The sequence below is a fragment of the Gasterosteus aculeatus genome, chromosome 8, assembly GCF_964276395.1.
Source record: "Gasterosteus aculeatus chromosome 8, fGasAcu3.hap1.1, whole genome shotgun sequence".
Taxonomy (NCBI): Eukaryota; Metazoa; Chordata; class Actinopteri; order Perciformes; family Gasterosteidae; genus Gasterosteus; species Gasterosteus aculeatus.
The window spans coordinates 13,513,761-13,541,237 of record NC_135695.1 but is presented as its reverse complement, the minus strand read 5'-3'; the positions used below and the strand labels follow the sequence as shown (position 1 = coordinate 13,541,237).

The following is a 27,477-nucleotide window of genomic DNA, read 5'->3' as shown; positions in this document are numbered from 1 at the left end:
TTTGTTGAGTGCTCTTCAAAGGTACATCAGGTAATTGCACACTTCTCCTCAGTAGTAACAGTAATCAAGGATAAAACATTAAATCACAAGTCCACTAACAAATGAAGACTAATTAACAAAGTGACGTTTGACAAAGAAAATTAAAGTGAATAAAGAATCACTAGTCATTAATGTTGCATTACTGTGACTATTATTACTGTCATCATGTTAGTCTGTCATAGATTTGCTGGTTTAAGCTGGCCTTTTCCTGAAAAATAAATTACAGTGTGAACCGGTGACCAAAGCACACCAAAGCGTATTTGCTCTCTTCTCTGTTGAGCGATTTAATGCTGACTATCACACACACACACACACACACACATGCGCGCGCACCAATGCACAGATGCACACATGCTCAGATATTCACCTACAGACGGAGGAAACAAGCTGAGCGCTGCCTGTGTCTGCTGAGGATGTGAGGTGCAGTGATGGCACATTAACGATAGGACCCACGACAGCAGTACACATCGGCCTCACTCAACAAAGCATGAAGCCAGTTTCTAATTCAATGAGGATTGTTTGACTGAAACAATGGCTCAGGACCCCACTGAGGGTTAAGAAAGGGTGAGAAAGGTGAGTTTGTCAGTGGTAGCCGGCCGACGTGTTTCTGTTTTAGGCTTCGGACGATCCCGTGGGTTTGACCGGGGCGTGGATGAGAAATATGGCAGTGTTGTGCAGGGACATCCGTTGTTGTTCAGGTAACTCACAGAAAGATTGACAATGAGTTGGCTGGAGGGGAAACACTGCTCATTTTGGGAACATGAAGACTATTTTGAGGCAAAATGAGTCATTTAACTGTATGTTTATATTTTAGCACCACCCTTTTTTAGGGGCATTTCTATCCAGGCTCAAGCCGTGTCACTTATCAGATTCTTATGGACCATAACAACAGACAAATAGCTATCAGCATATACCAAACCACGCAGGGGTATCTGCTACATATATGGGCTTCACCATAACTCACTTATTTAAGTCTTTGCAATATCATGGATCATTCCATATGGCAAACATATTCAACCTTGAATATTCATCAATAAAAATGAATACAATACTAGATAACTTCCCAGTGTTGTTAAGGGTAGACTCAATCAATGTATAAGCCAATATAATTAAGTTATTATATTAACACAATTGTAATGATGGATATATTTTTCTTTCTCCTTCATCCACACATATACACTAGTTAGCTAGAGAGCTCTGTGTGTTTGTGTACATTTTCATTCTAGTATTTGCAGCCTCGCAGCCCATTTGGTCTATGCTAATGAGGTCTACTCATGCAGAGCAGCAGGTCTTAATGAAAGACCTTTGGCTGGTGATCAGTACTATTGATCAGCCTGAGCCCCAGCTTTAAGCAGGGATAATTGATCAATCACCACTGGTTGCTTTGGATTAATGGGACATGACTGGTGCCCCCCCCTCTCAGACATGCCCACCTCTCACGGAGAGGCATCAGTTGGTGTGTGTGTGTGTGAGATATCAACACATGCTTGCACACATGTTTATGTGCATATGTGAGTGTGCGAGAGAGGAGTAAAAAAAAGGACTATATTACCAGTGAAAGACCCAATGTGGCATTTCACCATAGCAAATCTCTTTGTGACAGCTCTTGACCATAAAGACACAAATGTATTCAAAATTTACAAATGTGTATCAATAATATGGAATCTGCCACACCAATTCAATGAAATCGTTCCCACCCAGGTTGAAAGGGGGGGAGACTTCTTGGATTGGTGGCTGGTTCCAGCGGTGTGACCGGATTGCTGTCAGGTGGGCAGCGCGCCATGGATGAAGCGCTGGGTGCGCGCCAAACACACTTTGGGTCAATGATGTGAATCCCGGCCGGATGGCAGACATTTCTTTACCCGTAGTCCTTTTCCTACTTTGTCTGAAGCCATTTCCTCTCCCGAAGGAGTTGACGACACCTGCGTGCACAGCCCTACGACGTCGGCGTGTTGATGGACTGCAGAGTGCCGTCTCTTTTCTCCACAAAACCAAGAGTGCGTAACGTTTGCCCTTCGAGAGACACAGAGGTAAGAGGAGGGGAGAGAAACCATGGTATAGGACGGCAAAACGAGCTGATGGTTTAAAAAAAAAAAAAAGCTACAGATTACATTCTGCACACTGGAGAAAATGACCACACATGGGCTCACTTTGCGCACTTGGACACTGGGCGGGATCGGAGAGGAGATGTTTTGAAGGGTGTGCGCATTTGAGGCGGTGATTCCCTTCTTTAATCACAGAGCTCCTTGTGTCACGTTGCTCATCGCAGCCACACATGTACCTGTAGGCTATTATGAATAAAAATATGAAGCTGCAGCCAGCCAGCCTTGTTTAAAAAAAGATGATATTCAGGCGAAAGACTGGCAGGAACAGACGGTCAGAAGGGGGTAATAAGCGAAGTGAGAAGTTTTAAGTGATCCACAATTTCTTGCAAACATGCCTGTTGATGTGCAGAAGAATCTGTGCAGAATAATAAATCAAATCGACGGTTTGATGTGCACTGGGACTCTCATTTATTTTATAACCGTCCAATGCTGGTTTTACAGAATGTAAGCAGCCGATCTGCCATGCGTCATTTTTCCAGATTTTTCTTGATGCAACATTATGCCAGATAGAGACTACTCTTATTTTTAGCAAACAATTTAAATAAAATATTTATAGCATGCGTGTCCCATTCAAAAAGAATAATTTTGACAATGACAGATCTCATACATCCCTTTACAATACTGTGGATAACTGATATTCGCTAATAATGTATACAACTTTAATACAAGTTGGAATAAGAGGAAGTTAATTTTGTCCTCACTAACATGATGGAAATGCTGGAAACATGTCGAGAACCGTGTTTTATTGTTTGTCCAGAAACCTCTCCAATGGGGGAATTTTAATCAACATAAGATAGAGAATAAAACATTAATATAACATTGGTTTAAAGATCTGCTAACCAGGATCATCAGTCTGGATTACTACGTGGAGCTTTTGAGAACAAATGCTCTTGGCTAAAAACCTGAACCCAGGCAACTAAATGATAAGAGATTTAATACGTTTTCAACATGACATATGATTAAAGGCATGTTTATTTGACGTGTCTTGCTGCTAGTCCCGTAGCTGACAGACATGACACCAGCAGTCCTCCTGCCAGGAAGGACTAAAGCACACAGGCCAAAACAGGAAGCCCCGACAACACCCCCCAACGCACACACACACACGCACACATTGACCCTCCCACTGAATGACTGACAGGCTGGCTGGCCAGTGGTGGCTCCGTGGAGAATGCGTATCTGCATGCGTGTCTGGGCAGGGCGGATTGAAGGTTCCAGCTGGCCTGCCGTGGGACTCCCAATCGCGTGTGAATGGTCCTCCATGGGAGCCGTGGCTAACGGGTCCAACGCTGAAACACTCAACAGGCTGGAAAGGTCAGCGGAGGTGATTCCAGCAGGGTGAACGCAGGGATATGTCCAACGCAGCAGACCACAGGAGCCTGTGCATACTTTAGGGTTTGGTCTATTAAAAAGCGTCACGTTTCAAATTTAGACTGAATAAAGTGTGAATCATTTAAAAATATTGTGTAATAATATATTATGATAACATTCAAAAGTACATCCGATTGAGTTAAAAAAGGACTTATCATGTAAAGCGGTTGGTTTACCTGCCATTACTTCCCAAGTAAAGTAAATAATGAGTCTCTACGAAGCATCCTGAGCTGAGGACAAATGTCCCACATCATTTAGTTATCCGTGACCAACTAACCAGCCACACACAAACACTCACCCTGCAATCTTTTGACTGTCTCAAACACTTTTTGGAATGAGACCACACTTCTATTCAATAACCTCTGGTGTGAACTTAATTGTGTATACTCTGGTATTGAGTTTCGGACTCATGCTGGAGTCCCGTAGCGCTCAAATAGAAACAGGCGTTGTGAACTCGACAAGAGAGCGAGAGACACGGACCACCCAACGGCTGAAAAGAAAAACAAAGCTGGGTGGAGAGCAGTCAGCTTCGATCACGTCGGCGGCAGGACAGTTGGACATTGTTGTGTTGGAGCAGTCCGCCAAGGGTGAAAGAGGCCGAGAGACAGACGGGGTAGAATGCAGAAAAGGGTCATCTGGTCTTTTAGTCTGTATTTAGCAGCAAAATCTGCTGTTTTGGTTTCGGACAACGCGTCTTCTGATTTAAATGGAGTTGTAATGATTTACTTATTGTGACATTTCTTCCTAAATGAGGCTTAAATGATTTCCGATCTGTAAAGTTATCAGGGGAGTGAACGTAAAAATGAGCGACGGTCTTGTTTTATATCTCAGACAATTATCCCATTTTCACTGAATATTTCCAGGACAGAAATTATAGATACAAACAGCTTTTTTGCTGTTGTAAATTATCTGGACATAGCTGTTTTTAAACAAGTAACACTTTAAAAAACATAAAAATTAAGCTATAGATGTCCTGTATCTTTTTCCAAAATTGTACAAAACCTTATAAACAACTAAAAGCCAATATAATTCTTTAATAAAACGTAACAAAAAGTGCTGGCTGTTACTTCAGGTAAATCCTACAATATGAAGTTTATCAGAATGACTTTATTCTGGATTTAGAGTAAAATAAAAGTGAATGGAGATTTTGAGGAGTGATGTGGTTCCAATGCTGCCCACCAGGGGGACGCGGTATACAGAGACAGATCAGGGAGGATTTGTTTTCAGTGGACGGACAGTCAGGCGAGCACTGGTGAGAGCGTGTGAGGGCGGGTGAGGGTCTCTGATTGTGAGTAATAGGGAGAGAAACAAAGGGACATCCTTTGAGCATTGTGAGTAGTTTTATATAAGAAATTGTTTGGAGGAACACAAACACATATAACTTTTATATATTAGTGTGTGTCTATAGTATCCTATTGCCTTATGATGAATACCTCTAATGAATCAAGGAGTTTTGTTTAAATGGTTTAATATTGTGTCATGGTTTATTTTCTTGAGTTAGTAATGTACAGTAAAATACAAAACTAGATGAAATCATACTGACCGGCACTTAGAGGGTGAGAGACCTGCTGCCATTGAATGTGTTAACCCAACACAGTAATCACTCAGCCCATGACATCATTCTGTTTATGTCATGTGGTCAAAGATCAAATGCTGCCGTTGACCCCCTGAACTGACCTGTTACCCAAAGTTCAACATCCCACTAGAGGGGCCGATACACCTCGCTGTGTCGACGTGTATATCAGGAGTCCGTTACCTTTCTATACTGACGAGTGCCTTTGGAAGTTGGACTCAAGGAATTTTCTGGTCTGTCTGGAACACAAGGAATGGACAGCTGACCTGAAGACAGACATGCACACCCACACATGAACACATGTTCAGCGCCACTGAAGAAATAACTGAATGCACGCACACAAACTGTAGGTCATGTTCCAATGAATAATAACATACAAAGATACCATTATTTACATATTTGAAGTCAATTTGACATGTCAGAATAGTGTGCATAGGCTAGATGTGGTCTTACTGAATAATTATTGTATGCCCCTGAACACAAGTACACTCGGTCCAGAGCATCAAATAAATGCATTAATTGCTCATATTCTTCTGTAATTTCAGAAGCATCATCTAGAAACTATAAAAAAAGAAAATATTGATTTTTTTGGAGCAATTTAAAATTCTTGTGAGTCATTACGTGTACTTACAAACAATTTTCCCCAATCATTTATTCAGGACCTTGAAGTACATTATGCGTATTAATGCAACAAAATATCCACATAACGTGGTATAAAATGGCACAAATGTAGCAAAAGTGGGTAAAAAGTAAATAACCGAAAAAATTATAAATTGAAACCAATTAAATCCAAAAAAAAGAAGAAGGCAAGAGACGTGTCGCTAATGATATCATATCCATCAACTTCGGACAATCTTTTAAAATTTCCGGGACATAGCAGACGCTCTGACAGCGGGTTCTGTAAAGGTCGTTCAAGGACACCGTGTGGCCAGGCCGCTGCTCACGGGCACCAGGGACGTTCACCCTCGGGTCGCCACCCAGTTTTGAGGAATGAAGTCGCTTACACCAGACTAACACCAAACCAACATCAATTGGTTTTTGCATGTCAAGGTGGAAAAAAAACTAGATTTTTACATTATTCATGTCCACAGCGGTCCTACAATCTGTATGTTAAACCTGGAAGTTACACAGATAGATATATGGACTCAATCTCAGCAGGTATATCACTGTCAGAGACCCATCCGCCCCACGTCTCTGTCTACCTGCCCGTCTCTCTCCTCTCGTTCAGGGCCTGTCACGACTGCTCTCCTGTGTCCGGATAAATCTCCGTGGTTGACTGCCGATCTGAAGGTGGGACCACCAACACCCCCAAACTAATTTTACAGTGTCACTGCCAGACATCCCCGCCCCCCCATCGGCACCGTCTCCCTCACATGCACGCACGTCGGAAAATATCTTCATCTGTCTCCGTCTCATCTACGTGGAAGAGGGCAGGAGGGCGGTGTGTCAAGTCCGGAGGAGAGAGGTCAGCGCAGCGCAGGAGTTCATCATCCTGAGGTGTCAGAGCCGCTCTTTAGGAGAGCAGATGAAGGGGAGAAGCTGGGAGGGAGCGTCAGCAAAAGAGGGGCTGTGGGGGGCCTCTTTTGTATTTGTCCGGTTATTGGTTATTATCCAAAAGTTGGTCGTGGCCTACGGAGTCGTCTGGCATTCACTTTGCGCAAATGAATCATTAAGCTGTGTTTCACTTGTTGTCTTTGATTGCATCTTAATTACGAGAAACCACACACGGACACACATAACATAAAGGCGCTCCGAATGGTCATTTGGTGGCTAAAAACACACCAGAGGGTCTATTGAAACAACAAAGCCCAGTCGTCAGACACACACACACACACATTTGGTAATTCAGAAATGATCACACAATGCATCCACTACATTTGCTGGAGTCTGGCATGAGGTAAACAGCTTTTAATAGCATCAAACCCAGTCCAGTTTGTTTGGTACCATCTGTCCAGTCCATTGTGTTTCTCTGTTGCGGCTCTTTGGAAGCCCATCGGGTGACAGCTGATGTATGAGCTCTGACAAAGCCCCAAGCGCGACCCTCGGGATCCCGCAATATTGTTTTCTTCCTGTCCACCATTTATTACTTGTCTTGTTCTTTTGCTCGTCTTCTTTCTGCTTCACTCAGTATATTTTTAATCGTGATATTGTGATCCTTCCGCCCGGTGCCGAGTGTTTCCTTGTGTATAAAAAATAAAAGTAGAAAATAGTAGAAGGACCTTCTTCGAGAGGTTGAGGGTTACACTGGAGTCGAGGGGTGGAGGGGGGCGAGGGGGCGAGGGGGGGAGGTGTGAAAGCTGGGAACAGGAAGTGCTCACTCCTTTTCTTCCAAGGGTGCCCCTGGCCTCTCCGACTTCCAGTCAAAGGCTGAAAGAAGCCAGATACATGCGGGATAATCACCACCTAATAAGAGGCGATATTGAATGCCGGCTGGCGCTCGTACACTAAGCTTGAAAGGCGTGTGCACACTAACACACACACGGACCACACGTACACATACGTGTAGTGTAACACATGCACACATATAGTCAGGGCAGGTGTAATTATGGTGCGCTATGACACACCATCAGAAAGAGGCGATCACTTGCAATCTGTACACATGTGGACGAGCATGTGTACAAAAAAACATCACACACACAGACACACACACACACACACACACAGGATCCTTTTTCCTTCTTCTGACATCAGTCCTTTACCTCCATCCTGGAAAAATGCTAGCACATGGCAGGAGATATGAAACATTTTGTGATATACCAATTATCAATTTAGAGATGCAGAACAGGACCCCCTCTGGACCCTGAGGAAGAATATGAAGCTTAGCTTAGAAATTGCAGTCCTGCCCACACTCTAACAAAAAGTCAACCTCTGGGATTCTAAATGTTTCAGACAAAATGACCCCAAAAAACCTTGAGGGAGAACTCGTTATAAAAAAGGTTGAGCCCACATATTAGTTTTTGACAGGTGATATGAAAATGTTTTGGCCCTCATCGAGGTTTCAGGTTGAATTTGCTTCATTAGTATCTTGGAGCCTCTTGTGATGGGTCTGTTGGCAGTGCTAATATCTGCTGACCACCCATCCCACATCTCCATCACAGGAAAATGGCTCAACTTCAAGCAGTGCCGGTGGACTTCGGCCCAAACTAAAATCAGCGCCATTAAAAGGAAACGTGAGCCACCGTTGGATGAGTATTGCAGACATGAGCATATGTTTCTTGGACACAAACACTTAACAGGCTGATTTTGGCTGCACCCTTTCGCATTCACACGGGTTTTGTTAAATGTACCGGTGCATTTACGAAACACGGACTATGTAAATGAGCACAGCTGCAGTGTGCATCCTTTCAGAGTGCTGCTGTTCACACAAAACTCTTTCATTTGCTTTGCGGCAGCCACTCACGTAATTGTGGGACGCAGAATGGTACCACTCAATATTCAAGCAAATAGAAAACTGTAAAGGCAACAGGTCTTCGTGTTGCACAGACCTTCATTTTTCAATATTATTTTACTGGAGTCGAATGATAGAAAATGTAGCACTGCGACAGAATGGCGACTTTACCGTCCTTATCTTGTACAATGATTTGCTTAGTTCTATTTGTGCATCTCCTCTATCTTCCTAATGCCAATTTTTATATTTACCTTTTCCCTCTCCACTCTTTTGTATGGAGTCATGAGTATGTTGTAACAGGAAGAGTAAGGTAATGTAATAAGTTCTACGCTGAATCATTATTAGTTTTAGCCCTTCTTTGTCTGCAAATACATGTGAAAAGAATCAGCCTTTCTGGTCACATTTTTCTGCCGAATAATGCATTTTTTTCCCCAGTTTTTCAATCAACATCATTTATGTATGTTATGTAACACAATAAAATAGAATAACATATAGAAGTGGCGACCTTATGATTTTAGGTACACACACTGTATGGCTGCCTGAAAATGAACACGCGAAGACATGCAAGCCACGATTGTAACAGACACAAAAAAAAAATCCCTTGCTGCAAACATATACGTGCAATCCGATCCATCTGTTTACACACACACACAACGCAACCGTTAATCCGAATGTACACGAGGCCCCGTGCATGTGGGACAGCATCAGCAGCATCAAAAGAAGACTCTACATCCTCCCGTCTGTCTGTTTTCATCTCGGTGGCTACGAGCAGCAGCGGCGGCAGCAGCTGCCGCCTCCCTCCCTGCTTGTGCTCAGCCGGTAGCAGCAGTAGGTTTAGTAGGTGAGGCAGATTTATGGCGGTGGAGGTGACCTCTGGGACCGTAACACGGTGATGGGTGAGTGGCTCTCAACAGTAAGCTACTGGCACTTGACAAAGTGCCTGAAGCAGAATGAATTTACTTCTCTTTTCCTCAATCATCAAGCAGCCACTGCCCTGACCCCCATCCTGACTGCTATAACAAGATCTCCCATCTCACAAGGGCCTGAAAAATTTACTGTCACATCTACTTTTCAATGAGCTCAAGTGAGCACTTCTTTCACCTTCAACGGAGCAGGTGCCGGCGTGGAGGAGGGCTAACCCGCCCCAGTATAATGTTGTGTGTGTGTGTGTGTTGGATGTGTGTGGTGGAGTGTAAGAGAGAGAGGGAGAGACTGGGGAAGAGGGGGGGGGGGGTCACACCTCCCAATATCCCAAACTATTTGTCTCACACCCAAAAGACATTCAGAAACACACAAAGCTGTAATACAATATTTGCAAAGAAGCTCACGGATTGCACAGCGATTGCATTAAAACACAAAGACGTGTATGCAAACATTCCCAAGGCACACACACACACACACACACACGCACGCACACATACACAAGGAGAAAATGAGGTTGCCAGGCAGGGACATAGGGACACAGAGGGCACTGCTATACTGATGTCAGTAGACACCTCCACCGTTTATATTAGAAGTCAATCTACCTTATCACATCCCGTTCTCTCACACACACACACACACACACACACACACACACCAGGCTTTATGAAGTCTGTGTGTTTGCCAGCTTTCATCAGCTTGATGGCAGTAGAGTTGGACTTAATGACCCCGATATTTATTTTATATGCAGACCATAAATCTTGAGGCCCACACATTCAAATTTCACCTTTCTTGCACTCTTGCTGTTGAGGTGAAATCACAATGTGTGCGACAGAGAGAGGAGCAGGCCGACGCTAACATCGACTTTCCATACATTGGAAGTATGTTGCTGCGGTTGTGCGCGATAAAAAAACATGTATCCTTTAATTAAATTAAACAATTTCATGCATATATTTTTTTTTTATTAAAAAAATGAAAAGAAATCTGAAAACAGAGAGGCCGGGGGGGGGGGTGAAAGAATGACTTGCGGATAAAGGCGTCTGTGCAACAACGATGGCTTAAGTTAACTTCAGGGAAGTAGATTTAGATTTAGATATCCAGATAAATGAGCATTTAGCATTTAGGAGCAGACTGAAAGTCCATTACAAAAAATGATCAAACACTCATAATTATCTATTGCTTCTCCACAAACTGACACAATGAAAACCAGATGGTCCACTTGTTTGGTTAATGCATCAGATTGACCATGCGGATAAACAGTTGTGGTCCCAATCAATACCTTGTAAATTAGATAAAGCAAGTTGGCTATGCCAATGTCTAATGTGGATTACTCCACTCTTTACACTGGCAATGACTAATTCAAGCACTTTCCTTTTATGAGCCGCTCTCTTGTCCGCCCTCGCCCACTGCGATAATGTTATCATCATGAGCCAATAAAAATCAATGATTGAACACGTGTAATTTTCCAGAGACGATGTATATTCAAATTTATTGTCTCTCTCTCTCTCTCTCTCTCTCTCTCTAGTGAGATATCGCATCAGCCCTGGGGCGATCGACTCTCTGCGGGTTACAATTGAAAGTAAAGGGAGGGGGGGGGGGGGGGATTGAAGATGTTCTGTAACCAACTGTAAAATTGATCAGGCTATATGAGCTGCTTCCCGCCTGCTCCTCACCCACTCCAGACAGGGGAATGTGGCAGTGGGGGAGTCGAGTGGGCGACAGGGAGAGTGGAAAAGGGACAGTGAGAGGATGATTAAAGGGAAAGAAAGTCAAGAAAACTTGGAGCAAAAAGAGAGAAATTAAAACAGGAGACAAGAGACACACAGAGTGTGTGCAGCTAACCAGTTAAAACCGCCACTTAGCAGCTAATTAAACGTTTACACGCACTGTAACTCAGCAGTCACTAGGTATTCTGCAGCACACAACACATACTCACACACACACACATCACATTACGTCAGCAACATATAAATACACGTGCATTGTGGGTAATAGGGCCCCCTAGAGGCGTTCTCACCTTGACCTGAAAGATGCCACAGAAACCTCACATTACTGAATGAGCATCTTTCTATTGTACAGTCAGACATTTCATCTAAATTTTAATATTGACTATTGAAGCCGATAAAGCCTTGTCCGAGTTGCCACACCCAACACATTCGCAGACATATACTGCCACGGTGTAATTGAAACCATTTTCATCTCAACAACCCCTTATGTCAGCGTGAACATTAATAAATGAATAATTAAAGTACTGACAACTCTCCAAAACTGGGGGAAATACTACAGCAACACCCTTGGGAGATGTATTGTTTGATAATCCATACGGACAGTACTCCACTCCTAGTGCTGTCTTTTAAGAAATAAAAATATAAACGAGTTTCACAGAGTTTACGCCATTCCAGTTAGCGAAGAGCGGTGCTGTCGGCTGGATCGGCGGCAGTGGCTCAGCAAACTGCGCTTTTCTTTTAACTTTCAATCCTCCTAAGCATCGGCGCCTCGCAGCCCCCTGGGCTATTGCCTTTTCTCAATCTGTCCCTGGAGAGGCAGGAGTTATGGTGCCTGTCGATTGAGGAGAAAGGGATGTTATTCCCCTGTCGCCCCCTGGTCGCGCTGCCATCCTCCCTGCCCTGATCTACGGCCTGACTCCCCCCGCCACCTTCCCCCCACCCGGCGCCGGCCCACCCTTACCCCCCTCCCCTCCGTTTCCCCACTTTGCTTCTCCGTAAGCTGCCGGCTATATCGGTGCCGTGGGCTGCTGAGGTGAGGAGGATGAAAAAGGGTTCTATCCAGGTGGTGGGGTTGCTGATATTGGTTTGGAGGTGCTGCTGGCAGCTGCACGGTGTTAGTACTGGGGAGTGCTTTAGGACTGAGGTAAAGGACACTAGCAGGGAAATTGTGTGTGTGTGTGTGTGTGTGTGTGTGTGTGTGTGTGTGCGTGTGTTTGTGTGTTTAGGGAAATGCAACCACACAAGGGATGATGGACAGTTTGCTGACGGACAGAGTTTGTGATCTAGGCTGATGTGCTGCTTTATACAAAGTACATTTACTGAGATAGTTTGCAGTGTCCTCTCTTTGCTGGAGAAAGAGGGGTGTGTGACCTGGCCCAGGGGCCTCGCGGGTCTTTGTGGGACACCCTTGGTAGGGGAGCAGTGACAGGGTTAAACGTGAAAGTCACTCCGCTGACATTAGTGCGGGATCAAAGGGTCCATATGGGTTTGATTTCAAGTCGGGTGGCTGACTGCTACGATTGAATTAATCCAATATTATTCAGATGACCAGGTTACACAACTTTTGGAAATAGTTTTGTTTATTGGACACAATACTAAAACACAATATGCAGACATGGTGATGGATATTTTGCTGGGATTGAGTCCTACAGCAGCAGGGTTGAGACAGTCACTCAGGCTCCTCCATGTGTCAAAGTGAACGCAGCAACACATCTCTGTGCAATACGAGTTTCATAAGTGGTTTCTAAGCCGGAGAAAAGAAGGCTCACGCTTTGTTCTCACATGGGAAGATGAAATATCCCGATTCAACAAACCGGCGCTGTACCATCAGTTATACCTTCAACAGCAACATCAGAACCGATATCGGTTTACTCCACTCATGCTCAACACAGACCCATTTCCATGCCGGCCAAAACTCGGCCTCCTGTGGGTACTATCGCACTTTTGGCAAATCCTGTGAGTTTGTGAGGGTCCCTCTGGGTGAAGGAATAAATAAATAAGTAGATAAATAGATGAATAACCCAGAGAAATGGGAGCCCGCGCGGCTTGGCCATCCATCATATATCCTATTACCGCGCACTCAGCGGCACCTGCAGTATGTATAATGCAGTCAACCTTTGTAAGCAGATACAAATTTGACTCTTTTCCTCCACAATTTGTTATATCTGACAACGCCACAGCTCGCGCCTTGTTGTTTCTTTGAATTATGAATAGATTCCCTTCACCAGACTTTCACCTGTGCGCGGCAGCGTGACGTCGGTATGCAGAACAGCTGCGGAAAACAAATTTGCGTAGCCTGGTGCGCTTTGTAGCGGATGGGCGAATATGCATAAACAGTTGCGCTTAAAGCCACTTAAGAACAACCAAATGGGCACGATATTTCATCTTTGGATTTGTTTCATCGGATGTGATGAATATCGAATGCCAGAATGTAGTACAAGCGCAGTTAACGCAGTCGTTTAAGTGTTTCAAATGATCGAAGAATGTGGTGGAGATATTTCACACGAGCGGTAAGAAATGGTGGGTAAACGATTTAACCGACAATTTAAATCTTACTTCCTGTCACCAAGTCTGTCTCATAACTTAGCAATGACAATTGGACGCAAAAACGTTACGAGTATCATTCACAAACTGAGAGAATAAGGAAGAAAGGGAGCATAGGAAAGAGTAAAGGAAACAAGTGGGTAATTCGAATGAACAAATCAGACACATGGAGAGGAGAGAGGGAAGGAAACCAAGTGGGGAGGAAGAGGAATGTAAATACATAGAAAACCCGTAGCACATTTTGACTGTTGCCTGTTTGTTTGGGTATTTACACTCAGGCTACAATCAAGTCCTCAGAGCTACAACCCACATGACAAGAACCCATTTCAGGGCCACATATCCTCCAAACAGCCAAGCCAAAGAGCCAAATCTCCGTCCACACTCACACATACAAAACCACAAAGCCATATCCAATTATTTGTCCATCACTTCAAAATGCAAAGAGGATGCAGGGGGAAAAAAACGTCAAAACGGAGGGGAAGAGCAGTTGTGAGGAAGGGATTTTTTTGGGGGGGGGACTTGGCTGAACTTTCAAGCCCTGTTTGGTTTGAGCAGATGTAGAATTAGTACACATCACTTTGCATCAGCAAGACATTGAACACACGCAGCTGCTCTGGGCCCAAATACCTCTCTGTCACACAGACACAACTCATCACAAGTGTCTATGTAATTAGCAATGTGATGTCAATTCTCCCTTCTTCCTAAAGCTCGTTTGGAGTCTCCTAACAGCAGCGGTCTTTTACCACAAGTCGGAAGTAATGTCAAACACAATTACTTTTTATTCCACCTTAAAGCTAGGATTCTTTATTTTTTTACTCCGGCTACCTTTTATTAAATTGACCTGTAAGTGTAGGAGAAGCCCCCCTCAACCTGGCTTAATCTTTACTACGGTGTTGGAACTTTTGGAAAGTTCAAACTGATCAAACTCACTGTGAAGAGGAGGCTGTATTTGAGGTTTTGTTCAATGGGACCTTCAACAGAGTGTACACGGTTCAAATGGAACATCAGGGTCAGCAAAAAAAAACCATCATTATTAAATTGATTCTGCTATGTTAAAAAAAAAAAAACCTTCAAACAGACGGTCCATTCTTGTGTGAATAGAGCAATCATTTGGTTAGAAGAAACAGTACTGTAGGAGCGTACTTCACAATGTTACACAGGTGTGTCTTACAAGTAAAAAACAAAAAGAAAGGTGTGTGCACATATCAATACCATTTTTTACTAATATCACTTATAATAACAATAATATAGCTTCCATCAGATTTAACTGAAATCCGATTTTTAAGCATTTCTTTACATAATTTCCTAAACAAAAATAAAAATGGTTACGTGTCTTCAAAATGATTTAAATAGTGACCGATACTGTGGTATGAGACTAGGTAATGTACTGTAATATCAGACTGGTAAAGGTAGCATGGAGTTCAGAGGCACATTGTGTTAGCCTTTCACAGCATAGCTGTACATTATATGCCCTTCAGTAGTTTTAATTGTGTATTTTGATCTCCTGATACTACCTATATGTATTCACCAAACGTCACTTTCTCTTCCTTATATATAATTAAAGTTATTGAGGCACTTGACAGCAAGGGATCTTCAGTAATTGACGTGGAAATGGAAGAAAGCAAGCACCCAAATTCAATTTCCACAAACATGCTGTCATTACACATATGAGTATTTCTTTTTCTTTTTTGTATTTATAGTGGCGGGGAACCTGTTGCATGTCAATGCACTTGGTTAAACGTTGCATGACAAGTGATGTAGTGTGGGTGGAGGGAGGCAAAAGGGGAGGCAACCCTGGTGGTGTCAACGAAGGACCTGTGCGTAATCTGCAGAAGATGCATTCACACCACTTAATGTACAAGGCCCCTAATTGCGAGGGATGCTGAGGAACAAGAGGAAAGGGGAGGAGAGTCAGGTGTCAGATGTCAGCAATGTGCAGGCATATGGTTCTTAAAAGTTGCGTTACATTAACTGGAAATGACACCGTGAATTCGTTTTGCAATGATGTATTTTTTTCTGTGTTAAATGAACCAACTAAACAGGCTGTTTTAATCCCTCACACGACTGTTACATTTAAAAACACCAAAATGTGAGGAAGACTTTAGGGACGCGTGCCTTCAAATACTGACACAATTGAACATGAAACGGCACGATGAACCGAAATTTCACTGCAAGTAAAAGAGACCCCACAGGAAAGCATTCGTGACCTTTAATGAACCATGTAAACCATAACAGAAGGATAACTGCCTGACCATCTTTGTTTTTTGAGGAGGCGGCTGTAACAAAACAGGAACATGATGAGAGGTAACAGCAGGGATCCGGCTTATTATTCCTGCCTAAAAGGGCTCACAACCTTCAACTCAGGCATTGTGTGGGGCCATCTCATCAGGAATGCAACACTCATACACAAACACCCACAACAGCCATTCCCCTTTCAAATCAAATCCCCACACACTTCACCCCATATTCCTTCATTATGCACTTGTCCTTCTCTTGTGATCACAGCAAATATGTGCTTTACTTTGTTCACATTTTTCACCATGTGCCCTCAACATAATCCATTGTCTGCTTTGGACATTCGTGCCAATACGGAAAAGGCACAAGAAGGGTCTGACCTTGTGCATGTAGGCCACTGCTATCACTTAGGAGAGGGTGTGGTTATTGTTAAGAAAAAAGGGGCCCATCTGTGCGTATGTTGTTTGTACTTCATGATGATAAAGCATTTAGTACCTTTAAGTGTAGAGCCCTTTCAAAATGAATCAATATCTTCAGCCACCAGTTCCCAAAATGCAACATTCTGCTCATGCCGATTCTGGCATGGTTTGGCTAAATGTCTTTTTCTTTTCTTTTCTTATAAATTAGATGAATGCGATTTGATGGGAAAAGACAGATAGAGCGACCATGTGAATGGATTGTACGCTGAAGACAAAATTAATGTTTATATTCAGATTCTGAATTGCATCTTGATTTAATTAACCATAGTAATATACTATGTTTTACCTTGGTTTTGCTGGCTCTGTCACATTCTGAGATGTTGAATGATGAGCATGTTATAAATAAAATGTATTATTATTATTTCTTAGTGCTGTCAGTTACACGCGTTATTAATGGCATTATTAATGGCATTGTTAATGGCGTTATTGATGGCGTTATTGCAAACCCATTTTAACGGCGTAAATGTTTTTCTCACAAGATTACCGTTTTTTTCCCCCTCAAATGTTTTCTTTCACATGTTGTGACCCAACTACTTGATCCTGTTTGAGGGACAGTCCTACAAATGTCACTCATAAAACATGTAGAAAAGAAAACAAATCCAGCACCCCTCCTTCATCTTGTAGTAAAAACTCCCACCAGCACAACAACATACCAACATACAATCAATATATAATCATTTTTTCAGGCAAATCATTTCCAAGTACATACAAAACCCTAAGCCTTTAACTGAAATGTGCACTTTATAATTGAATTATGCACCGCCCTGTTGTTTTTCAATAAAATCAAATCAATAAAGCAAGTCAATCCGCCTTTCCATGTTGATAAGAGCATTAAAATTAAAAAAATATATATGGAAAAATAAATAGATAAAAATGTGCGATTAATTTTGAGTTAACTATGAAATAAATGTGATTAATCGTGATTAAATATTTTAATCGTTTGACCGCACTATTATTTAATATTAAAATGCTTCAGCGTCCCAACAGAGAAGTGTATCACCTCTTAACAACATCGCATCCCAAAAAAGAGGTCAGTATAAAAACAAATATGTTCATGTGATCATGATTGGTTACAGCAAAGGGAGGGTGCATGTTTGCCTGTATCCGCCATGCTGGATGTTAACACGCATACGGCAGCACTAGTTTGTTGTATCTGAGCACTCGGCCGACAGCCAATTCCCAGCACTCAATCACACGGAGGCGATGGCATTTGCATGTCATAGCGTTGAGACGGGAGCAAATTGGAGCAGTGGCAAATGGGCTGAATAATGTCATCTGACAATCAATTATTTCCACAATTGTGTTACATAAAAAACATGATTTGTCAGGTTTCATTGGAGTTTCAGTCATTTAAATGTGAGGGGCTGATTTAACTACTGCGTGCCGACTGAGTGAGAGAGACAGTAATAGTGTTGAGGACCATGCAAATCGACTGCAAAGGAAACGCTGTAAATCACAGTCTGGGAGGCGCACACAGTGGCAACAAGAAGCAATAACACACAGCACATGCACAATTCAAATGAGAATATCAGTACCGTATAAGTCATTAACCATAATCTTATTGTATTTAAAATATATAGTTTGTTAGTTATGGAATTAATAAAAAAGTTATTTGAAATGAAAATTGTTCAATCGTCATTAGTATTCTTTTTGAGCCATTATTTCAGTTTGGGTTTTCTCTGTTTTTGTAAATAAATCCTACTTAAAAATAAAAATGACTTAACGCTGTAAATGCTGCATAAATAAAGGGAACAGAGCAAGTGCCACTGTGACGGGTTTAGAATCACGGAATAAAACCAGGTATTGACCTCTCCCTCTTTCTTTCCCTGCTTTGAAACTGGTGTCTCCAATCTGTTCCACAACCAAATGACTCTTTACTCTGCTGAGTGCAGCACGGGTCAAGCAGCTAGATTGAAGCCAGTGTGTCTGGTTAGTGTTTGACGCGAGATTTCTGATGTCTGATTTCACTCAACAGGCCAGACGATACTCTCTGTTTCAGTTCAGATACTCTCTGTTTCAGTAATGCCTTGCAGATATGCCAGTGGGGGAACAGAGGGGGGGTTAAAGTACATAGAAAGACTTGAGTCAACTTCATGATCATTTTGAAAGATGTATGGTTTCAAAGATGTCGACCACCCATTTCTGTCGGCGAAGTCAGTCTAAATAGTAGAAAACACCTCAGAATAACACAATACAATTGAAAGCGTCACAGACTAACAAAAATGCAATATTATGGAGGCAGAGTAGTAGCAGGAAATAGAAGTGCCGAATAAAGTAAACTAAAGTAAAGTAAAGTGCAGAGAAAAAGTTGAGATATACAGTATATATCACTATACTTAATATAAATAGGTACATAAAACTTATCTATAAAAATGTGAGATGAGCAACTCAACTCACCTCGGAAAGCTCTATATTTTTGGATAATTGTGGTGCAGTTTATTTAGTCTGCCACTGTACACAGACACACGGCACACATTAACTGTCAACGCCTGTTAATTCCATTGAATTAAATACTAAAAAAGCATCGCTGCATTTGAGGTACCAAACAATGTAGTGAAATGAAAATCCTTCACAGGCAAAACTGCCACTTCTGAACTGAAAATGTTCAAAAAGCAAGGCTGCAGGTTCTGCCGTTTGCAAAGGAGCGTACATTGAGAAAACAAATATATAGGTGGCCTTCCATGTTCTTTATGGAGGATTGGTTGTGCTTTTTGAGAAGGAAGGCCAGCAGAGTAATCTAATAGAAAGTATTTTTGTAATTTGCCATGTTATGTTTAGTTCAAAAGAGAGAACCTTCACATGCATTCGCAACCCAGCTGTGTAGAGTATCTGTTCCTCTGTGCATTTTTGATTCTATATTCCTGTACTGTAAATTCTTCAATTTTATACCGTATATATGATTTTCACCGTGTCATTTTTCCTGCACTGTGTTATTTGTCTTGTTGTCCATTGTCTCATCGTCTTACTGACTACCATGTCAAATTCCTTGCATGTCTCACATACTTTGGCAATATATGTTCCTGATTCCAGATTCTTGAGAAATGAAAACTGTGCGGGAGAAGTTAATAGAGGACCGTAGCAAAATCGTCACTGTCGAAGGCTTTGCACTATCAATGCACCTTCAACTTTATCTTTTATTGTGCGTTTATAAAACACGTTTATCATTCAAAGCAGGAAGAGCACAGGCGAAACTACCGGCATCAACAATTATGTCAGTGACTAATAAGAAAAAGACACGGCTGCCACCACAGGGGCGGCTGGTGCAGAGGCCGAGCACCAGATTTGTACGGCATTGGTGTGACTCACCTCCGGTCGTCTCTTCCTGCCCTGCCAGGTCGGGGCTGTTCCTGCGCGTGTTGGTTGGGGAGGCCTCCTCCTCCTGGCTCGGCGTAGTTCCTAGTGGGAAACTGACCGGACGAGAGCTGGTAGCTGAGCTGGATGGTCGGGAGCTGGCGCAGTTCTGTAGGAAATGAGAAGGATTTGTAAGCTGCAGCCGACCATCGGAAGGATTATACTCCTTACGGTACAACGAGTACAATCTGGCCAATCTGGACTTTTAACTAATCGCCAACAGAATGTGAAGAGGTTACGATATTGACGACTGTGCGTTTTGATCTACTAAAAGCTAAACGGCTGAAACCTTAATCTAATACTTGGACCCCAAGAGTCACTGCAATGTTCAGCTTGCTCTCAGGAGACTGACAAACAACTAGAACGGCTCCGGACCGCGTCTTGTTGCAGGAGATTTTTACATTTAACACTTCAGTCACAATCAGTAACAAACGAGTAACAATGCCAGGACCAAAACTGTTTTCAGAATAATCGTCTTGCTTCACACGTACATCTTCCAGACAAACCAAAATAAAGGGACCGACAGAAAACCGAGGCTCGAAGGCATCTTATATTTCATACTGCACTTCTACAGGGCAGGAATGCCTCAAGCCGCTGGCCGTGTCGTCGATTGTCCAGCTTCAGTGAAGATTACACACAGAAACAAATCGCGACAGTGAAATACATGCACCGCTAAACATCATCGTGAGTCCCTCCCACCAGGGGTCTTAGCAACGGAAATGATTATACAGTATTTTATTTAACAACACGCAGTATAACTGAGTTACCAGACAGGAACATACATATATCTACTGTTGTAAAGATCACACTTATCACAGTCACAGTTAATTGTGGGTTTTCTCAACACCATGACTGATTCCAAACAACTACTTCCTTCCTATGTTGTCCAAACTTGAATTAAGATCAGAACAACTAATCCGCTTCCAATTTATTTCTATATTTCAGTGGTGTCAGGGGCGGAGTACTGGGGAGGGGTGTGTTTTATACTGACAGCTTTATTTCACAAAGCAATCTGGCTGTGTGTGTGTGTGTGTGTGTGTGTGTGAGGGAGGTCAGAGTGTGAGATACTTGGTTTCAAAAAGAGTCTACAATAGTTATAGTATAGTGTGTATATGTGTGAGTATAAAACGCTGCCCCTCACCCATGTAAAGGTCTGCCACATGGAAAAAAAAAAGCTACGGAGGTGGACAGAAATGTGGAATTTAAGAGGGGATAGTGTGTGATTAGGTTTAGGGGGAATTTATATGAGAGGTCGTCAAGGTCAGAGGTGTGTCAAGTCGCTGTGCCAAGAGCAATATGTACTTAAATTGTTCCCTCAATATTCCAAATATCTTCCTGTTTCCTGTGGGGGGGGGGGGTATATAAAACACATTTTGTCTGATACCATGTGCACTAAACCAGATACAATAAATGACTGTTGCTGTGTGGTGGCCGACCTTCTTAAAGAAAACACATCCGATGAGATCCGGCCTGTCAGATGACCTTGAAAAGGCTCAGTATTCGCTGCTTACGATGTTGGTGATCAAGAAAAAAGATGAAAGTTTCAAATCATTTGCTATAATTTAAATAACCAACATCGATTCAGCAAATTTGCAGTTGCAGTGAATTATCCCGTTGGGTTAGTCCTTCGGTAGTTGCAAATAATCCAACATATAAACCCCTCTTTCTCCGACAAGTGCCATTCGTCTTCAAATGACCCCATATGCAGTAATACTGGCAAAGCCTCTTTATCCCTCAGCCGGCAAGGAACGATACCCAATCCTATGTTTTACAACAAGGGGATATATAGGGGCATGTGCGGTCATCTAGAGCCAAATGTCTCCTATCTAACCAAAGGACAGGTAGATACAATATTTCAAGCAGGATTTATGGCACAAAATAGCATTAGCTAAAAAGCGTCAGGCGGCAGTGATGGCTAAAAAACGCATTCTGGTAGCGGAACCCAACAAGATTGGAAAATTGCCACCAACAGAGGGGAGAGGAAGCAGTAAAAATGACGGTGTATAGGGGGCTTGGGAGGGGGGGGTCTCACTGATAACATGAGAAGCCAATATATCAGACGGCACCTGGCAACAAGGGACAACGCGCCCCCCCCCCCCTCCCCGACTCCCCAAACCGAACCGCCCAACGTAGACACACTAAACGTTCTATATCATCTATTTATTTATTCCATTTCCTCCCATCCTTACAGTGTCCATCTGCGAGGTGGGGGGGTCAAGAGGAACTATGGGCACCCTGATATTTAAAAAAAAAAAAAAAAAAAAAAAATCAATCTACCGTCAGAAATGATTTCATTCCTTCTTCAATGACCTGAAGCGGGAGGTTGGGGAATATCGGGGAGGAGGGGGGGGGGGGCGCACATGTGTGGGTCAGGGAGCAGAGGGAGGGGGCAGGACAAAGTGTTGCCGGCCAAAGAGGAGCGGAGTTAATGTGATCACTCACAAGGGACAAGATGCATTGTGCGAGCATGTGTGTGTGTGTGTGTGTGTGTGTGTGTGTGTGTGTGTGTGTGACGGGGGCAAAGGAGAGTGGAATGATGACAGTCTGTGTTTGTCAAGGTGCTAGGCTCCATAATTGTCTGTATGTGTCTGTGTGTGATATGTGTGTACGTGTGTGCCTGAGACTATTAAATACTTTTAAAGTGCTTTGTGTAGGCTACAGTACGAGCTTCCTATCCACACACACACGCACACACACACACACACACACACACACACACACACACACGCACGCACACACACACGCACACACACACACACACACACACACACACACACACGCAGCATCCCACCGCCTCAGCCAAACAGCAGCGTCCAACGAGGTATAAATACTGGCTTGACACTTTAATGTCAGGGGACGGCCTGTCCTGGATTAGAAACTTGTAACCCACCACGGAGCTTGACATTGCTGGGATGAAGGTGCTGCAATAGGCAGAGCGAGGAAGGGGGAGAGCTATTACGGTGGGTCCATGTTTGATGTATAAGGGCATCTACCATGGACTGTCGACTAGGGGATGTACAATGTTGCTTAGTGGCCAGCTTTCATTGGCAAGGAGTATTTAGTCCATCGCACCAGTGAGTATCAGAGGCAAAAAATAAAGAAAAACCCGAGTAAACATACACACTTAAAAATAAGAAAAAGAGGACAACATACTGAAAAATTCAGCGCTTTTCTTCTCTCCTTGATCCTGTTGACCGTGCTCCGAACCTGAAAGAAAAGGGGAGAGAGTGAGAGAGAAAGAGATGAGTGCACCTGACACAACGCTCAATAGAACGCGCTCGCAATCGATCAGAAATCACAGCAAAAGAAATGCAAGCACCCGGAGAACTAAATGGAGAAATGAGAAAGGAACGGATTGTAAACAACAGATATGGAAGGTTGGTCTCCAGGTGCAGGCTGCAGTCGGGGAGGTTTGTGTGTGTGTGTGTGTGTGTGTGTGTGTGTGTGTGTGTGTGTGTGTGTGTGTGTGTGTGTGTGTGTGCGCGTGTGCAGGTGCGTGCGAGTATGAGCGCATGTACGTGTGTTCCAGTATGTCCCAGTGGCTAATGGGACTTGAAAGTGACACATAGAGCTGGCAAACTAAGGAGACGACTTCAAGCTATCATCTGTCAGCATAGAGGACGGGACCAACAAATGGAGCTATTGGAGTAGAAGGGACCGCCCTAGCAGAACAGATTACATTTTTACACTCCGGATGAAACAGTGAACTGGACGCCTTCATTTAACACACACAACACCAGACACCACTTTCATAAAGAATAAAACTATAGTACAGTATGTAGAGTAATTATTCAACTTGATAAGTGATAAATGCTTAGTAGTATCAACAAACATTTCCATGGAAATATTGTGGATGAAAGAGATAAAAAAAAGGTAATCCAGCAATTTAATCTTCATTTTGCTTTGATTAACCTATAAAAACTGTGAATAAACATTGTTAATAAACAAACAAATAAAATAAAAACTGAATCTGTAAATATAAATGTTTCAATTAAATAAGGGTTACTAGATGGAAAACAAATTCAAAACGGCTCCTGCATCATGGAATAATAATAATATGAGAATCAACCCCAAACACTTTTCACAGAGTTGCAGTTATGAATGAATGTGTTTTCCTGCTAAAATGTCTTGATCCATTCAATTAATAATACATTTGTATAGGTCTAACGATTTTTCTTTTTATCAATTGAAAATTATATTATCATTAATTGAATATTGTAGCATCTTTATATAATTGATTTTCTATGATCAATTTCCTACAACAACAATATTTCAGAAACACAGAAGAGCAGAAATTACTCAGTCTGAGTAAAGTAGGATGAAGTGTTCTATGAACAGCCTCTGGCACTGTGTGTGTGTGTGTGTGTGTGTGTGTGTGTGTGCGCGCGCATTGTCAGCGCTCACAGTAAATTTGTAGCGGATGGGACCTCATCACTACGGCCCGTCCCAGCCCAACCTACCACGTTAGTGAATATGCATTACGGCTTATGGCTTCATTAAGTCGCAGCGTGTTATAAGTTATGACACCACTCTAAACACACACACACACACACACACAATGTCTCAAAGACGGCGTGTGTGTACAGTGGATGTTTTGCATACATACCAACGTTAAGGGGCCCCATTATAAAGAGAGTCCGGAGCATTGTGACAGGGCAGAATCAGCAGCACCAGTATTATCTTTCCAAAATCCTCCTATTATTTCTGACAAGACCCACAAAAGGCCTTCAACGCGATGCAGACGTGGCAGAGGCAACGTCTTTAACACAATCTAATGCGGAGAGCAAGTCCTGGGGATTTAATTGATATCAAAAGCAGCCGGCGTGCTGAGGCAATTACATGACACAACTTAATTAATCATTTGACAATGAGGGGAAGGGCATTGTTTTAGATGATCGTTATGTGTTTAAGGGCTTTTGCGCACACTCAAGGTTTCGGATGATGCAAAGCGTGGTTCCCCATGTAAATGGGCGCTAAGCGATTACCATATGAAAGCAGCGCGCCCAACAACACCTGCCGACATCCTTGGAGCTGATGGAAATAAAAGGTCATCAAAGCGCAGGATTACAAGGTGACCACCAAGGGAAAGCTAATTGCAATAAAAAACGGTGAGCTATTGTCAGGTAATTAGCAATTAAAACGCTGCATTTTGAGAGCAACAGCAGCAGCCGTAGTCTGTCTTCCGTGCAATGTTGGTAATTATCAGCCTCGTGCATGGAGCATTTCCCCACTATGAGCCAGTAGGTGATTCTACACCCTTCTTTAGCATCTCAAAGCAAAATGAAAAATGTCTAATGTCTAAATGACTCATTTGTTCCAGGTGAAAAAATAACTTTCCAAAGTTTTTTTCCCCCAACTCTATAAAACAATCTGTGCGACGCCACCATCAAAGCAGGTTAGCCTCAGTGGAGACGGACGCGGCAGGAACCTTCCTGCCTCACATTGGCTCATTGCGTGTTTGATTTTCTATTAATCAAATCCTCCCTGTCAGGCAACTGTGAAACCTGAAGCCAGCGCCGTGCCAAACACTAGACCAGTTGAAGACACAAAACAGAAGGTCGAGCAGGTTGAGTAGAACAAAAGGAGCGCCCCCACAAAGGTGCTGGGGGTTCAGAGGGGAAAACAAAAGGGAAGTGCGTTGCTCTGAATGACGGCAAAATTACAGATTTGCTTTTCTTTTTTTCTTCAAATGTTAACAGGGAAGTGTGGTCCTTTTGAAAAACAGAACATGTACATGAGCTGCTCCCATGGTCAAGGGCAATGCCAATGAATTCCCAGGCACTTAAAAAGCCACTTAAGCAAGAATGCTGTGTGGATTTATTTTACAGTGCAAGAGGTCAACCCTTCCTTTGCTCCGCATTGTCGGCGCATCGCCTGGGACTCAGGGACAGCTCTTCATGCGCCGGAGGAAAGACAAAATGGGAATGAAGAAAGGACAGGAAATGCAAATGTTACACATGAAAGGTCCTCTGCGATAGTGATAGGATAATTAAATTGGCAGAGAGGGAGGGAGGGTCGGTTAATGTAATATAATTATTGTAAGACTTTAAAGAGGTCTGTGTGATACCACCCATGTTACTCAGATCTAAACGTAATATACATGTATATAGATCATGACCTTGGAAATTGATTCAAAGCAACAAGAGACCAATGACCAATGTGTTTCACAACTTTCACAACTTTTTCCTGAATTTGAATGTTAAAGTGCAAAATTCACCACAGTGGGAAGTGCCTAAACATTAAAAATAGACCACCAAGTTCAAAAATATATATTCAAAGAAGGCTTAGATGCAATATCACATATGCACATCTGGAGTTAACCCTATTTACAAGGGCCACATTTGACCAAGAGTGATTTTCTCCACTTGAGTCTCATCCATTAAATCGTATATATCTGCGTCTCCCCACTCAAGCAGACCCTCCACCCCTACACAGCTGTGGCGCATCTAAATGGTAATAAAGCAGCATCTCTATACAATACGTCCTCATTCAATACATATTGTTGGTTGCGTATTGCTTTTATTTTTTTGTCCTACTATGGTTACTGCTTGGGGGGGGGGGGCCCGCGAAATCCCCGGCCAGCGGCTTTGTCAGGATGCTAAATGGAGGGCCGTGAGTTTAAAAACTTAAAGAGGCAGTGAAATATTAGCCAATGTGGGTGAGGAATGAGTGGCTGAGAACCGCGGCGTGTCAGTGTTTAATGGTCGGACTCGGATGCATATAAGTTAGTCCAAGCATGAAGGGCAGCGGGACGCTCGCGTGGAAACGATGGCGCGCCCCCCCCCCCCCCCCCCCCCCCACACACACACACACACATTCGTACTGTCACCGCACCACCCACACAGCTTTTAAGCAAGGAACCCATCAGAAACTTGTCATTTCTCTCATTCACTCCGACAGCCTTGAGACACAATGCAGACTTACCTCTGTGTTGTACACCCCATATATCAGGAAGATGAACAGGCCCTGCAAACACAGACAAAGAAAGAAAGGGAGAGAAAGAAACGGGGAGGGAGAGAGAGAGAGAGAGAGAGAGAGAGGAGGACAAAGTTGTTAGTTGTTTTCTCTCTTATCGTCAGGTGGAAAAAAAAAAAAAAAGACAAAAGGTAAATAGTGAAGCAACAATTTAGGTTTATTTTCTTCTCTTTGGTGTCTGTCGGCTTTGGTGAAAAGTAACGAGAGATAAATTAGGTCTTGAAAGATTCCAATGTGTCCACGTAGCTTCATCAGAAATACGTGATGTATGTGTTTTTCTGCACAGAAACAAAACCATAGTTTTTGTATGATTAAGAAAAAAAAACATGATACACAGAGTTCAAGCTCAGAAATAAACACATTTCCACAGTCCGTGTCTTCACAAACCAATGGAAGAGAAACAAATGAACTTAGAGGAACCAAAAGGAGCAGAAAACACAGACACATAAAGAGAGCAACCCAGGCCAGACGAGACTATCAAGGAAAACCATTGGAGGAAAGAGAGAGGCAGAGGGAGCATAATGAAAAATTGACACATAAAAGAAGATATTTCATGTTCACAAAACTCCACGGCTAGTACCCATGGCCCAAGAATGCCATGCCCTTGGATGCATAAAAGGCTGCACTTTTGGTCACAGAAAAACATCTATTTTTCATTCCAATCCATTGTGGCATCCATTGAATGTACGAGCTGTGCATTCGCCCTCGAGCCATAATGTAATACCGCTGCCTCAATGGCAACGGTGAGAACAACATTCTCAGCGGCACCGAT

General features: G+C 42.9%; 1 protein-coding gene across 5 annotated transcripts in view; it reads right to left on the bottom strand.

The window, feature by feature from the left end:
- LOC120824260 (adhesion G protein-coupled receptor D2) overlaps positions 1-27,477 on the bottom strand; it is a 68,464-nt gene that overhangs the window by 9,401 nt on the left and 31,586 nt on the right. For 4 of the 5 annotated variants that reach the window (XM_078108282.1, XM_078108280.1, XM_078108281.1 and 1 more), the window contains 4 exons: positions 26,655-26,696; positions 22,884-22,937; positions 19,686-19,839; positions 5,269-5,351 (listed from right to left, as the gene is read on the bottom strand). In XM_078108282.1, the coding sequence (XP_077964408.1) occupies positions 5,269-5,351; positions 19,686-19,839; positions 22,884-22,937; positions 26,655-26,696 (333 nt within the window). The remainder of the gene's footprint in view (positions 1-5,268; positions 5,352-19,685; positions 19,840-22,883; positions 22,938-26,654; positions 26,697-27,477) is intronic. The other variant, XM_078108284.1, reaches the window with a different exon arrangement.